Source organism: Vigna umbellata, chromosome 1 (assembly GCF_029865625.1).
Source record: "Vigna umbellata cultivar VRB3 chromosome 1, Vumbellata_1.0, whole genome shotgun sequence".
NCBI lineage: Eukaryota > Viridiplantae > Streptophyta > Magnoliopsida > Fabales > Fabaceae > Vigna > Vigna umbellata.
Window position 1 is genome coordinate 54,021,432 of NC_142165.1, and position 14,249 is coordinate 54,035,680.

Consider the following 14,249-nt stretch of genomic DNA (forward strand, 5'->3'; position numbering starts at 1 on the left):
TACCACCTCACGCCTCTTGCCACGTCATCTATGTCTTCTCCACAGAAACCTTAATTTCCAAACCCTAGCTACTATGCGCTGCCACTGCCATCCTCGTCGACAGTCGTCCCCTCAACCTTTGTCGTGAACCTCCATGGTCGTTGCAAGTCCTATGTCACTCTCCTCCTTCGTCAATCGCAAGCAACCTGCAGAAGATCAAACCACAGAACCCAGAATTGCGCATCTACTTCTCGCGCGAGAATCTACTTCATCATCTTCTCCATGGCAGCCACGCGAATCACACATCGCAATCGCGATTGAGCCACGTTTAAGCAACCACAAAATCATCACAGACGACGAACCAATTCGCTAGTCACCGCTGTCCGCCACTTCGCCAGCCACAAACAACCTCTGAAAAACGTGAAAACGAGAACACACAAATCACAACAATTAAACTCCCAAATCATGAACCTCCTTCAGTTCGTTCATCTCTGCGCCATTGATGAAGCTAACCTACAAACAGAACAATCAAACCCTAAATCACAAAATCCCAAAATCGAGCAAGCAGAGAACATGAAATCTTCGCATCACATCTACACCAGTAATGAGAGGCCATTAACGCAAATTCTCAGTCTGAACCCTAACCCCAATATCGCAACAGAACGAAGGGATAATAGGAATAATCCAATCCTCAAATTTACAGCAGTTTGGGACCAACAAATTACCAATTCGATTCAACCCTTTTGAGCGTAGATACGCTCCAAGCAGAGAGAAATATCCTATAAATGTTGGTGCAAGGCACTTAATAAGATCTTCTTCAATGCCACTTGTAATTGTAACAACTACATCAACCTGCACATTGCAAAACACATACAAAAAATAGGAAATTTAATAACTTGACTTTAATTTACTATTTAACCATGATGGTGTGAGAAGCATTGAAGAATACCATTGCAAAGGCTTGAATTGGCCTTCGAACAAGGGCAAGTAACTCACCATGCGATGTTGAAGAAGAAACCGAACAATGTCTCTAACACCAGAGGAAATAAGATTAGAAGTGAAACCCAAAAACACTTTACAAGTCACAGATTTTCGGTACTCCAAGTCCCTCTCATGGTCACTGCAATCCTCAGTCACAGCTTCATCAACTAGCCTCTAATCTAGCTTCAACCCAAAAATCACAACTCAATACCTTAACATTCTCAGTCATAAAAGGAAGAGGGGAAGGAAGCTTCCTCCTTGCCCCGCGAATCAGAACGGAGGGATGAAGAAGAAACACACCCTTGTCGCGTCCCGCCACGCCTCCGTCGGGCTCTCGTCGCCTCTGCCGTCAACCCGCGTATTTTAAAATTGAAAATGATATAAATATCCACGTAATAATCTCATACTGTGCCACGTCGTAATTAAAGGACACCTCAGCATGCCACATTGTAAGAAAATTAACGTCGTCCACAGCAATTAACGGCAAGGGCATTATTGACTCAATTTTACCAAAATAGGGACCCAATTGAGAACTTTCAAAATACGAGGATCCAATTGATACAAATCTTCATAAATAGGGACCTCCGAAGACATTAAACCTTTTATTTAATATTAAATTTATTTTTTCAACAATTAAACTTAACATTATTTCTCAACTTAATGTTAATTAGAGTTTTATTTTTCAACAAGAATGTTATTTCTCTTATCAATATTTTTGGGATAATTATTTTTGTTGACATTGATTAATAATTCGCTCAAATTAAAAATACATACATATAAATAAATTTGTGTGAATGAGTATGGATGTGCATGAATGGGTGTGGGTGTGTGTGAGTGTATGTGAATGTGTGTGTTAGGAGTGAGTATGCTCTTGTGCATGTGTGTGGATGTGAGTGTGCGTGCGTGTAGGGTATATGTGTGTGTGTGCAAGTACATGTGTGTGTATAAGATAAGTTAAAGCTTTTAGCTCGCTTAACCTTAATAAGTTAATTAATCGTCCCATGTTATTTCTGTAGGCCAATGATAAACTAGGCCAAAATAGGCTAAACTAATATATCCTCACTTCTTTATGTATGTTCTTTATTATCCATGATTACATTAAATAAAAGAACACAATAAGGTGAGGACAATCCATGAAGGTTATAGTCGACATTCTTCTATTTATCTTTGTGATCGCATACGAACTTTATACGATTCTTACACCTCTTTTCCTTGCGGCACCTATCACACCTTATGTGGTGAAGTGCTCGAATATTGTGTTAATGTCCCTTCGTAGGGTCCATTTGCCCTTGTGTCCGAACTCTAGCGACACTGAGTCAGTGTTGATTGAGTGGAATCTCATTTTCTTCTTAGGGGTAAGCTTTGTGTTGGCTCTTATCCTCTCGATCATTTATGTCGTTTTGGACAAAACAATTTAGGTGACTAACTTGAATTAGTTCCTTAATATTGTCTTTAAGGGCCTAACACTCCTCAGTGTTGTGTTCGAAGTTTCAATGGTATTGGTAGTGCAAACTTTGGTCTGTGCTTGGAGGTGTTGGTGTGCATCTAAACAACGATAGGAGAATTCACGCTTAGGGCTTCTTTTAATATCCTTGCCTTATCAGCATTCATGGGAGTGTAACTAAAAAATCACAAGCCTATTTGGATGGGGGACTACTAAACAACTTCTTTTAGTGGGCTTCTTCTTGATCTATATCTTGTTTCTCACTTGACTTTAAACCTTTTTTTATTCCTATAGTTGCATGAATTTGGGTGCGTGTTGTCGTAACTCATCTAGGCCTGCAATCAACTTCTTAAACAAGTTGTCTATGAAAGGTCCAGATCTTAAGGGCGTGACCATATGATGCATGGCTACATTTGGGTTGAGACCCTTTATATTAAGGGCCACTTTACTAAATATTTCCATAAACGACCTGAGCGACTTAATACGTTTCTATTTTATGTTAATCAAAGATATAGATGTCAAGTGGTGTGGTCAACTTGTTGTTAACTACGCCCCAAACTTGGTGACTACTGTGTTAAACCAGTCTATGGAGAGCGGTGATAGTTGCATGAACCAACTTAGTGTCGCTCCCTTCAACGATGTGGGAAAGACTCGACAAAGTATCACATCCTTTGAGGTTAACATTTTATATATATATATATATATATATATGTGTGTGTGTGTGTGTGTGTGTGTGTGTGTGTGTGTGTGTGTGTGTTTATATTCACATGCTAAATCGAGTTAGTGGTACCATCGTATCTTTCTAGCGTTGACATCTTCCATCCGCTTGGGAGGGGGACACCTAGTATACCTTCAATGAATGGATGTCGATGTACAAGACTCCCATAGGTCCTATTAAATGTTGATAACCGTGGGTTGGAGTGAAGGTGGCTCTCAGCTTTGGTTTGAGGCATGGTGTAGTGGGACCTAGTGGGTTTATGCTCCCCGCTTGTCTAGACACGGTCAATTTGGCCCTCCTCAACTATCCTTCTAAGGTGCATGTTCTTCGCCTACAAGGCCTCTATTTCCTCAGCATTCTTCCTCTTCAGTGTCTCAAACTCCTTCCTTAACTCCCACATCATGTCTAAGTGGGTTGGTTATTTGGTTGTCCCACTTCCAACTAGGCTACCTCCATTCCTCTTACCATGTTCCTCGTCGTCACCATGTGGTCTTGTTAGGTATTCCATGAGTCCTACGTAGAATGCCAAAATGTTCTTGCAAGACCTTGAAATTCCTAAGACCATTTGACACTACCTTTTCTAGATCCTAGTGTGTGGTCCTATAATGCAATTATACAATATCAACCTTTTCAATAGGTTTTTGGTCAATGTCGAAAGAGGGAAGGAAGGGAGAGATGAGTACTTTCCAAAAGTGCTCCCGTGATAAGTTAGTAAGGGTATTGTAGGAGTTCAAACAATACCAATTCACTAGAAGAATATAACCTTTTAACCATTACTTATTAAAGAGAGTTTGTGGGTCTTTATTGTAAAAGAAACCCAATCACTTATTAATCTCTTATTATTATTTTTCCTATGTTTAAAATAACTATAATCTAAGATTGGTCTGACTACAACACATATGTCACCGAGGTAGAGAAAATTGATTGTCATGTTTAGTCCGAATAGTGTCTAATTATAGTACAACTATCACCAAGATCTGGACATATTTATCTTATGCTGAGATGTAATTAATCACTTAACAATTCACTTTATATAAATTTATTTCAATATAACATTACATTTTGTTCTTAATAAAAACTAGTGAGGTTATATTAATAATATATTTTATATAAATTTATTTCAATATAACATTACATTCCATTCTTAATAAAACTAGTCAAGTTCTATTAATAATTTTTAGAAAAATGTTTTTAACAACTTTTTTTGACAATTTTTTGATAACAGCTTATGTGGTAGTTTTTTATTGGTCCGTTTCAAATATACGGACCAATAAAAAAGTAACACGTAATTCATTGTCAAAAAATTATTAAAAAAATTGTTAAAATATTTGGATCCTAATTTTAAAATATAATATCTTTTATTATCACTCTTAATCATAACATGATTATTCTTTATTCTTTATTTGACTTCAAGCTAACCTATAAGTATCTTTTCATAGCCAAATATTGTTTATTTAACTTTTCTGTTTTTTTAATAACCAATTTTTCCTTACGTTCGGAGGTATTTATATATAAAGAAAAAAAATGATTTAGATCACTTATAGACTATATTTTCGAAAGAAGATCAATACAAAATGAGTCGAGTTAAGTTTAAGAGATATAAAAATAGCTATAAAACTATTTATAAAAAAATAAAGAAGATATTTGCTAGGTTGTAATAAATATATTTCTTATAACCTTTATATGTTATTATTTATCCCCTTTAACCTAACTTCTATTTTATCTTATGTAGTCTATATTGTAGCCAATGCAGAATGCATTATTGTTTTGCATTAGATGCATCACGAGTCGAATTTAAAATTATATTACATACATTTCATAAATTGAATTCCTTTACTAATTACTCTATTTGCATATCTTTTTTCCATATTGTATTGTCATCTCTTTAATAAATAAGTTATTTAAAAATCAATTTAAGTTTTAGAAAAGTAATAATTTATTTGTTTAAAATGTTCAATAAAAATAATATTTTTTTCTATTATAACATAAAAGTGATTTGATAAAAATATTAGAAGCTAATGTTACTTAAAATAACAAGTAAAAAAGGCCACAAGTTAATAAATTTGTTAACAAAAAAAAATAATCAAATCAAAGAAATTCTTTTAGTAAGAAATTAAAAAATTATACATGAAAAAAATCTTACGTATAAATTATATAAACTCTAAATAAAAATAAATTTGCATTTGCAATTCAACATTCATATTAAATTTTACAATCACTTATCATAATTTTAAATTGGTTATATAATTGACATGTAACTTACAACTAAAATGGAATAAGTTTTTTTAGTATTTTAAAAATATCTAAAAGTTAATGTTTAATCATTTCATAAAATACTACTTAATTAAGAGAGAAAACTGAGTTTTAAAAGTTTTAAATAAATACAAAAACATGATTTAGCAATTATAACTTAATAAAGTTGTTCAAATATAAATATAAATATAAATAATTTGTACAGAATATTATTTATACAATTATTATAAAACTGTTTCAGTCAATTGAACATAAAGAGTCCCTATTCCTACGAGCCACGTCTCATGTGCCCACTTCTTATTAGTTTAATCAGAAAAATCACACCATGTTTTCATAAGCCAAAACTCAAAAAATTAAGAGTGTTTAAGTTTTGGAAGTTGAGAATTATTGCTTTGATAGGGTTGGTAGCAAAAGAAGATACTCTCCCTCCTTACAAACACTGGACGCCGCAGCTTTGTAGTTTTGATCTAAGCATTCTCTGCACTTCAATTTAACAATGTCTATAACCCATAATTTCACCACTTCACTCTCTTCTACTTCTTCTGCTTTCTTAGCACCCTCTTCTTTCAATTCTAGGTATTTTTACTTTCACTTGTCCCCTTCCTTTTTGTGACTTTTGCTTGAAAAGATAAATAAAATTGGATCCTCCTACCCACAAAAGGATTTTTTTGCTGGGTTGATTCAAAATTGCATCTTTCTTCACTTTACTGTTGAAAGTGTTGAGTTTTATTTATGGGATTCCTTTGGCTGCTGCAGGGGACATGTTTCGTTGCCTGTGAAGAGCGTGGGCATTTGCAAATGCATTGCGACACCCGAGGCTGAGACTGGTACCTTGAAAACTTCTCTTTTCTATTTGGAAATGGAAAATGATGTATGGATATGGCCATGCTAGTTGATACTTACTGAGAGAAAGAGAGCTATGGAACAATGATTGGTGTTAAGGGAGAAATCATGATGTGGAAATGTGCACATATTTTCCCTTAAATTTTTTGGTTATTCTTGTGATTAACCAATGCTATAATGGGGTGCATACCTCTGCTTAGTGGTTCATTTTTTACAATGTTTTGGTTGACAAGTTTATGAAATCAAATTCTTGATGGTCATTTCCTGGCATTTAGTTTTATAGTAATGTCTACGTTAGAAGGGTTGTTAAATAGTTTTGAAAAGGGCATACTAGCTGGTGTGTTGACTAAATATTAAAGATACGATTGAGTGAGATATCGTTTATATGTCTTCCTTTTTTCACTTTGAAGGCTACAAGACAAGGGTCACTCGCAATCCAAATTTGGGGAAACTTCAAGCTGGCTATCTATTTCCTGAGGTATGCAATGCTACTAGACCTTTCTTGTTTTGTTATAGTTCTCCTTTCTGGTTTTGTTATAGTTCTTCCTCAGATATGTCATTTGATGGTCTGATGGACAGAGGAATAAGGATAGGATTGAAATGTACATTATAGAAAGAAATTTAAGAATAACCATAGTTAGCTGTGACAGATAATGATTATGGGGCTGAGAGTTTTGTAAAGTCTGTATATAATATTTTTCCTTGGGGATGCTGGCATAGGAAGGATTGTAGTAATGTAAACAGGAATGCCGTGTGAAAGGAAGATTTGTTCCTTTTTAAACAATTGTTGAACAATATTAATTGAGGTTTATTCGATGGAAAAAGTGTTCTATCTATGCTTTTTGGGAATTATTCTGTTTTTTTTTATCAAGGCGCGTATCAAGTTGGGTCCGACCTGCTGGATCCCCACTGTGAGGGATCAGTATGGAAAGTTGTGTCACTGGTTTGGAAAGATGGGTCAGTGAACAAGGAAAGGTTATGGCAGAAATGAAGAAAAATCTATACATTGTTAAGGACAATCTGCCGAATATGAAAGAAATCAAAGAACTCCTTTAGGAATTCAAGAAAGGAGAGAAATCCTCAGAAGGAGGGGCAATATGAAAAGGTTGAAGACTACATCAAAGAATTTAGACTATTGGTTGTTATAATTCCAATTGAGTTCTAAGTCCCACATTGGGTAAAAATGAGAAAATAGAGCACCATATAAGGATGAAGATTCATTAACCCATTGCCTTAAGGTTTTAGATTGAGAGTCAATTCTTTATGTGGTTGTGCTCAGGTCTCATTGGTGTTGTATCTCCCTAGTGAACCCCTCCATTGATAAACCTAACAAGTGGTATCCTAGCCAGGTTAGGCTCAGATGTGTACAATAGTCCTTGTATCGAAAGTAACCTAACAAGTGGTATCAGAACCAGGTTAGGCTTAGATGAGTACAAAGGTCCCTGTATCGAAAGTATTTATGGCAAAATGTTCTAAGTAAGTGTGTCAAGATGAATGGCGGTACGATAATGTGGAAGGGACTCACTCTTGAAAGGGGAGATTGTTAGAATTCCAAGTGTGAGTCTAAGTCCCACATTGAGTAGAAATGAAAAAGTAGAACACCATATAAGGATGAAGACCCATTAACCTATTGCCTTAAGGTTTTGGGTTGAGAGTGGTATCAATTGCTTATGTAGTTGGGCTTAGGTCTCATTAGTGTTGTGTCTCTCCAGTGAACCTCGTCCCTTAATAAACCTAACATTGGTGTCACAAGTCCCTCCAACACCAGAAGATCAATTGTTGGAGTATTTCCAATATTTGAAACTAGATTCACCCATAAGATCCAATGGAAATTGCTCAAGATGTGGAAGATGCTATGCAAGAATCATGACAGTAGGTGGATCATGTTGTAGCAATACCTTAAACTTTCGATATAATGGAGGGAGTGGGGTTGTATCATGGATTGAGACCTTGAAAAACACTAGTAATTCACAAGGGGCAAATGGTATGGGCAACACAACGAGGATGAGAATGCAAGTCATCTCACAAGGATCAAGAATTGGGGGAATGGAACCACATGATTGAAAAACAGAGGAATTTGAAACTTGCCATATGTAGAGCATGTGAGGAGAAGAAAAGAAGGAAGATGTTTTCACTATAGAGGGGCATATAGCTTAGGATATCATTGCCCAGAAAAAGAATTTGAGAGTTATCATCTTGGCTGAAGATGAGGAATTTAGGGACTTCATGGATGAAAAATCAAATGAGGTTAGGGAGTATTTGGAGAAAAAATTAGGAGGATTTTGATCACGAATTTCATTGTATATCTTTTCTACAAGCGGTAAGATCCCACACTATGAGGCTGCAAGGAAGAGTTAAGGGAAGACTCATTTTGATCCTGATTGATAGTGGAGCAAATCACAACTTCATTTTGACAAGTTTGGTGCAATCACTTGGCTTGTAATTTGAAATCACGCCACCCTACAACGTGAGATTGGGAGATGTCAAACACAAGGGTGTTGCAGGGATGTGGAAGTGCAATTGGAAAGATTCAAGGTCTAGAGGCATTTTTTTTCTTTGAATTAGGAGGGGTGGATCTGATCTTAAATGTAACATTGCTAGGAAAGTTAGGCGAAGTCAAGGTAAATTGGAGAACTCTAACTATGAATTTCAGTGATCATGGCTCACTGGTTAAGATTATGGGCAACCCAACTTTGGTAAATCTCTTGTAACCCCACAAGCTTTGAAAGAAAGAAACAAAAATTGAGGTTGTTTCAATCATATGGGGACTGAAGAATGCCGAGCTGGAGTCTGGAGATGAAAGGACGAATCACCTTAATGAGAAACAACAGAGAGAGTTGGGAAAGATTCTAAAAGCTTGTAAGGGAGTTTTCTGTGAACCTAAAGTGTTGCCACCTCATAGGATTAATCTCCCTTGTATCTAAAACACACATAGGATAATATATTTATAATGAAGAATGATACAAATATATATGGCAACCAAACATAAATGTGGTAAATAGAAGATATTGTTAAAAAAAATATCAACAATATCTACCAATATCAAACAATATAAAAAATCTGTTTTCCTAATTGACATAAAACATAATATATCTAACAAAGATGAAAGAATGCATTTCATTTATAGGGAAATAACAAGTTATTGAGTATATTAATGATAACTTTTGAACATTTTCTACTGCATTTTTCATAATCAATCTCCTCTTTTTTCTTTTCTCTCTAAAAGTCAAGTCATTTCTATTTCATAAGAATTGATGCTCTTTTGGGGACACACATGTTACGCTAACAATAGATCCCCTTTGTCAACATCCAATAATATAATTTTTGAAGGAAAGACTGATTTTGTGAAATGAGTTGTCGTAGCAGTATTTTGCTCTTGAAATTTACACTGTTTGCTTATTTTCATTATTGTGTTTTATTTGTATAGAATTATGTAATGATTAATGAATTTTGTATCTCTCTCTCTCTCTCTCACACACACAGACACGCAGTTAAACTTTGAGATTAATTCTCTAAACATGTAAACTATGTTTCTTCCTTTCATGTCACTGACCACAGATTGCTAGGAGAAGGTCTGCACACTTGCTGAAGTACCCTGATGCTAAAGTTATAAGCCTTGGAATCGGTGACACTACTGAACCTATTCCTGAAGTCATAACTGATGCAATGTCGAAGGTAAAACTTTGGTGTGAACAAGTTGATATATCTTTAATGCTAGCACATTCGACAATGAACACTTTTTTTTATAGTAATTATCATTTTCCCCTTTTGAGGTTGGAGCTCTATGATTAACGATGAATTTTGTTTGTAGTACCATGTGTCAGTTTTTTAAGTAGCTTTAATTTCGTCATCTTTATAATTCCTTTCATGTCTAATTGCATTTGTTTCAGTTTATCTTTTCTATATCATAAGTAATATTTTGTAGGTATATATATTTTTTAATCTTAGAAGTGTTAATTATGCATAATATTTTACTAAATTAAATAATGCCCGCGCTTCACCTATTTCCATTTAAATACTTGAAAATGTTGTAATTTTCCTTTTTGTTCAGAGATCACAAGCATTATCAACTATTCAAGGATATAGTGGGTATGGTGCGGAACAAGGTGAAAAGGTATGTTGCTTTGACATCTTGAGGAGGTCTTTTCCATTTTCCATTTTGGGTCCTTCCTCCCAATTCGTCAAATTGAAGGCCAGTTATACAGTTTTCCACCCTTGTAAATGGTTTCTAGACCTACATGTCTATTTTTTTGAGTTTAGTTTACTGTATGGTATCAATTCTGCATGCGGATTCCTTTCTTTTCTTGGTCCTTGAAATATTTAAGGAAGACAACTCGATATTTTCATCTCATGTGTGCCTGTTCAGCACTATATCTTAAAGAAATTTTACTGGAAGAAGTCATGCCTTGAGCCTTGTAATAAATTCGGGTCAGAAATTTGGCCATATTGGCTCATTTTTTTAGGATGGGTGGTTATAAACTTGTTTTTCATTTAATCATTCATTATTTTATGTTTTTTTTAATTTATATATTACCTTTGAAAATTCTGAGAATTGGGATGACAGGAAAACCCATTCTTTGTGATTATATATAAAATGTTTTCTTTGTAATGAGGGCTGTGAGGTCACTAAATTCATTGCTTGCAATTGGTGTTAGTGTTTACCCTTGGGGGAATTTGGTTGGATAAAGACATCTCTAATCTATGCAGCCATTAAGAAGTGCAATTGCTTCAACATTTTACAGCGATCTTGGCATAGAAGAGGATGATATATTTGTGTCAGATGGAGCAAAGTGTGATATATCTCGTCTCCAGGTTCATTTATCTTTTTCTTTTTAATTTAAATATATTTTGTGCCTATCTTGCTCTCACCTGGACTACTTATTCTGATTCAATTTAAAAATTCTCCTATGTGGGGAGTAGGGTGTGGATTGCATGTTAATTGGGCATCTTCTACAATCAGTAACTAAAATTTTCTTTTATTTTCATTTTTGTGACAGATTGTCTTCGGGTCAAATGTAAAAATGGCTGTACAAGACCCTTCATACCCGGTAATTCATATTTATGTTGTTGGTTACAATTATTGTCTCGTCAGGTGCTTAGCTCTCTCATTTATGCTTCAGTATGCAAGAAATGGTCACTTGGGTTTTGTTCCTATTGTTACATCTCTTTGTTTTACTAGGTCAGATGCTGACTGAGTTTAGCTTATGCATTTCCATCTTTGCTCTATTATGAAGAATCAACAAGTTTCTTCATTTTTCTCGTCAAATAGGAGGACTGGGAACAATGATTTTTTTTTCAAGAAATGCTTTTCAATGAAGTTACCAATCCTTGACTGAGAAGTTTGTCTATTACTTAAGCAAAAAGGGCACTTGGAACATAAAAACACCAATTAATGTCTTTGATTAATGTTTCATCTTTGATTCATATTTTCCTTCATTATGAAATTATTAACATATATAATTATCTATCTTATTATACTGGACATTGTTGTCGCTCTATCTGATGTTGGTAGCTAGTTCTTTGACAGTTCGCTGGAATGAAGATTGTAACTATGGCTTTTGCTGCAAACAAATTTTAGAAGAGCAAGAATAGCCTTTACGCTACTGCATATCTAAATAATTATGAATATTATACGCTTATGAGAGCTTTTAACTTTTTATTCTTTTTCTGTTGGAATATTTTATTGTTACTTCATTTTTACAAGTTACAACAAATAATTACAGGGAATTGGTGTATTGTTTATGTGGGCTTATTTATTATTAGCCATGTTTGGTAACTGATTATGTTTGAGAAATGGTTTTTTTTTTTCAAAATCCTCTTTCAAGAAGCTATATAATCAACTGTGTTGAAACTTTGGTTGAAAAAGGTTTGTAGACATTCAGTTTACTATCTAGAATTATGCAACACTATATTGAATTCTTTTGGAAATGAATTAGATGTAAATTATGAATGAAATAATATATAGAAAATTGGGAAGTGATGAAACACCAGTTTTATTCTGTTCATATTTCTAGCTCTTTCTCTTGTTTCTGTTCTCTGTAAATAGTGGAACTTTTATTTGCAGGCCTATGTAGACTCAAGTGTAATTATGGGCCAGACTGGCCTCTACCAGAAGGATGTTGAGAAGTTTGGAAACATTGAATACATGAGGTGTAGTCCGGAAAATGGTTTCTTCCCTGATTTATCTTCAATTTCTCGACCAGACATAATCTTTTTCTGTTCGCCAAACAATCCTACTGGTGCTGCTGCAACAAGGGAACAACTGACCCAACTTGTTCAGTTTGCTAAGGACAACGGTAGTATAGTAATCCATGATTCAGCTTATGCAATGTATATTTCTGGTGACAACCCACGTTCCATCTTTGAAATTCCTGGAGCCAAGGAGGTCAGTCTGTCACTGATAATTTGATCTTTAAAGACTGGTATCTGTTTACTCTTTAACAATGATTATGATCTGTGGAATGCATATGGTGGGTTCTTGATTAGAAATTAATTGCCACCATAACATGACATGAATATTTGTATCAGGTGCTAGATCCTAAGATTCACATCCTGTCCGAATAGCATTTTACTCCAAGTTTATTTTGCCACAAGTCTCATGCCTTCTAGATTTGGTTCTTGCAATAGTTTTTTACTTCATGAAAATGTCATGTTTTACGTACGAGATTTATCTAAATGATGAATCTTTTTGCTTGCACTGTGGTATATGTAGGAGGCCTTGATTGCTCATTTCCCTACAATATTGTTACAGTTCTATTTAGATTTCATCTCGATAAACACTTACAAAAGAAGAAAATACCATAAATGTGTATTTGCTTCTGCAAATGATTTCTACTTTTGTCTATGATGCAAACTATATCCTGGATGATAACTATTTGATATGCCAAGAGGATTGCTGGTCAAGGTTTTTTATATGGCAAAAAATTTGTAAATCAACAAATAGTCTTCTTTTGATGTCTGGTTGAATAATAATATCCATAACATCTTACTGACAATTGCAGGTTGCCATTGAGACGTCATCATTTAGCAAGTATGCTGGATTCACAGGAGTCCGATTAGGTTGGACTGTGATTCCAAAGGAGTTGCTGTTTTCTGATGGATTTCCTGTTGCCAGGGACTTCAACCGTATTGTATGCACTTGTTTCAATGGTGCATCAAATATTTCCCAGGCAGGTGGTCTGGCTTGCCTTTCACCAGAAGGTCTTAAGGTCAGTTATTTTGTTTTCCTACTAAATTTCTATAACAGACAAAATTTCTGTAAATTATTGTTTGAAAGGATCTGTCTTCATCCTCCTACTATTATGTCATTCTCAAACATTAATCTTCACCAACTTTTTGAGCTACTAACTTTATTACTAGCCTTTGTTGAGGTATGCAATTTGTGGTATTCTTTAAAGAAGTTCCATAATGGGCTTAGCTTTTGGATGTGAATGCAGGCTATGGGAGAAGTTATTGGATTCTACAAAGAAAATACGAACATAATTGTGGAGACATTTGATTCTCTTGGATTCAAAGTGTATGGAGGAAAAGATGCACCATATGTGTGGGTTCATTTCCCTGGCAGAAGCTCATGGGATGTATTTGGTGAGATTCTTGAGAAGACTCATGTGGTTACAACTCCTGGTAGTGGTTTTGGACCTGGTGGTGAAGGTTTTGTCAGGGTTAGTGCCTTTGGTCACAGGGAAAATGTCTTGGAGGCATGCAGAAGGTTCAAGCAGCTATACAAGTGAATTTATAATATCTCTTTTGCTTTTATAACTTGTAATCTCTTGGACTCAACCTAGTTCTCTCTTTAAATAACTGTTTTTCCTTTGAATTTAGATTAAGATGTAAGACAGTGTTTCGCTATTTAGACCATCTATTTTGTTACTGTTTTTTCTATCTTTCACTAGCACTTCTTTTGGAAGGTGTTAGACTTCTCTTTCTTTGAAAGATCTCAAACAAAACCATTTTTATCTATTATCATTACAATAGTAAATCAAATTCTGACATGATTTTCCAATTAAAAAAAAAGCATCTAAAATTGTGGAG

At 34.8% G+C, this 14,249-nt stretch overlaps 1 protein-coding gene across 1 annotated transcript; it reads left to right on the forward strand.

The window, feature by feature from the left end:
* Positions 1-5,720: 5,720 nt before the first annotated feature.
* Positions 5,721-14,087, forward strand: AGD2 (Pyridoxal phosphate (PLP)-dependent transferases superfamily protein). Its single transcript, XM_047326274.2, has 10 exons — positions 5,721-5,951; positions 6,132-6,202; positions 6,629-6,696; positions 9,777-9,893; positions 10,270-10,332; positions 10,926-11,030; positions 11,216-11,266; positions 12,283-12,603; positions 13,220-13,426; positions 13,655-14,087. Exons 1-10 carry the CDS (start codon positions 5,872-5,874, stop codon positions 13,946-13,948), a joined length of 1,377 nt encoding a protein of 458 aa, XP_047182230.1. The 5' UTR covers positions 5,721-5,871; the 3' UTR covers positions 13,949-14,087.
* The last annotated feature ends 162 nt before the right edge of the window (positions 14,088-14,249 follow it).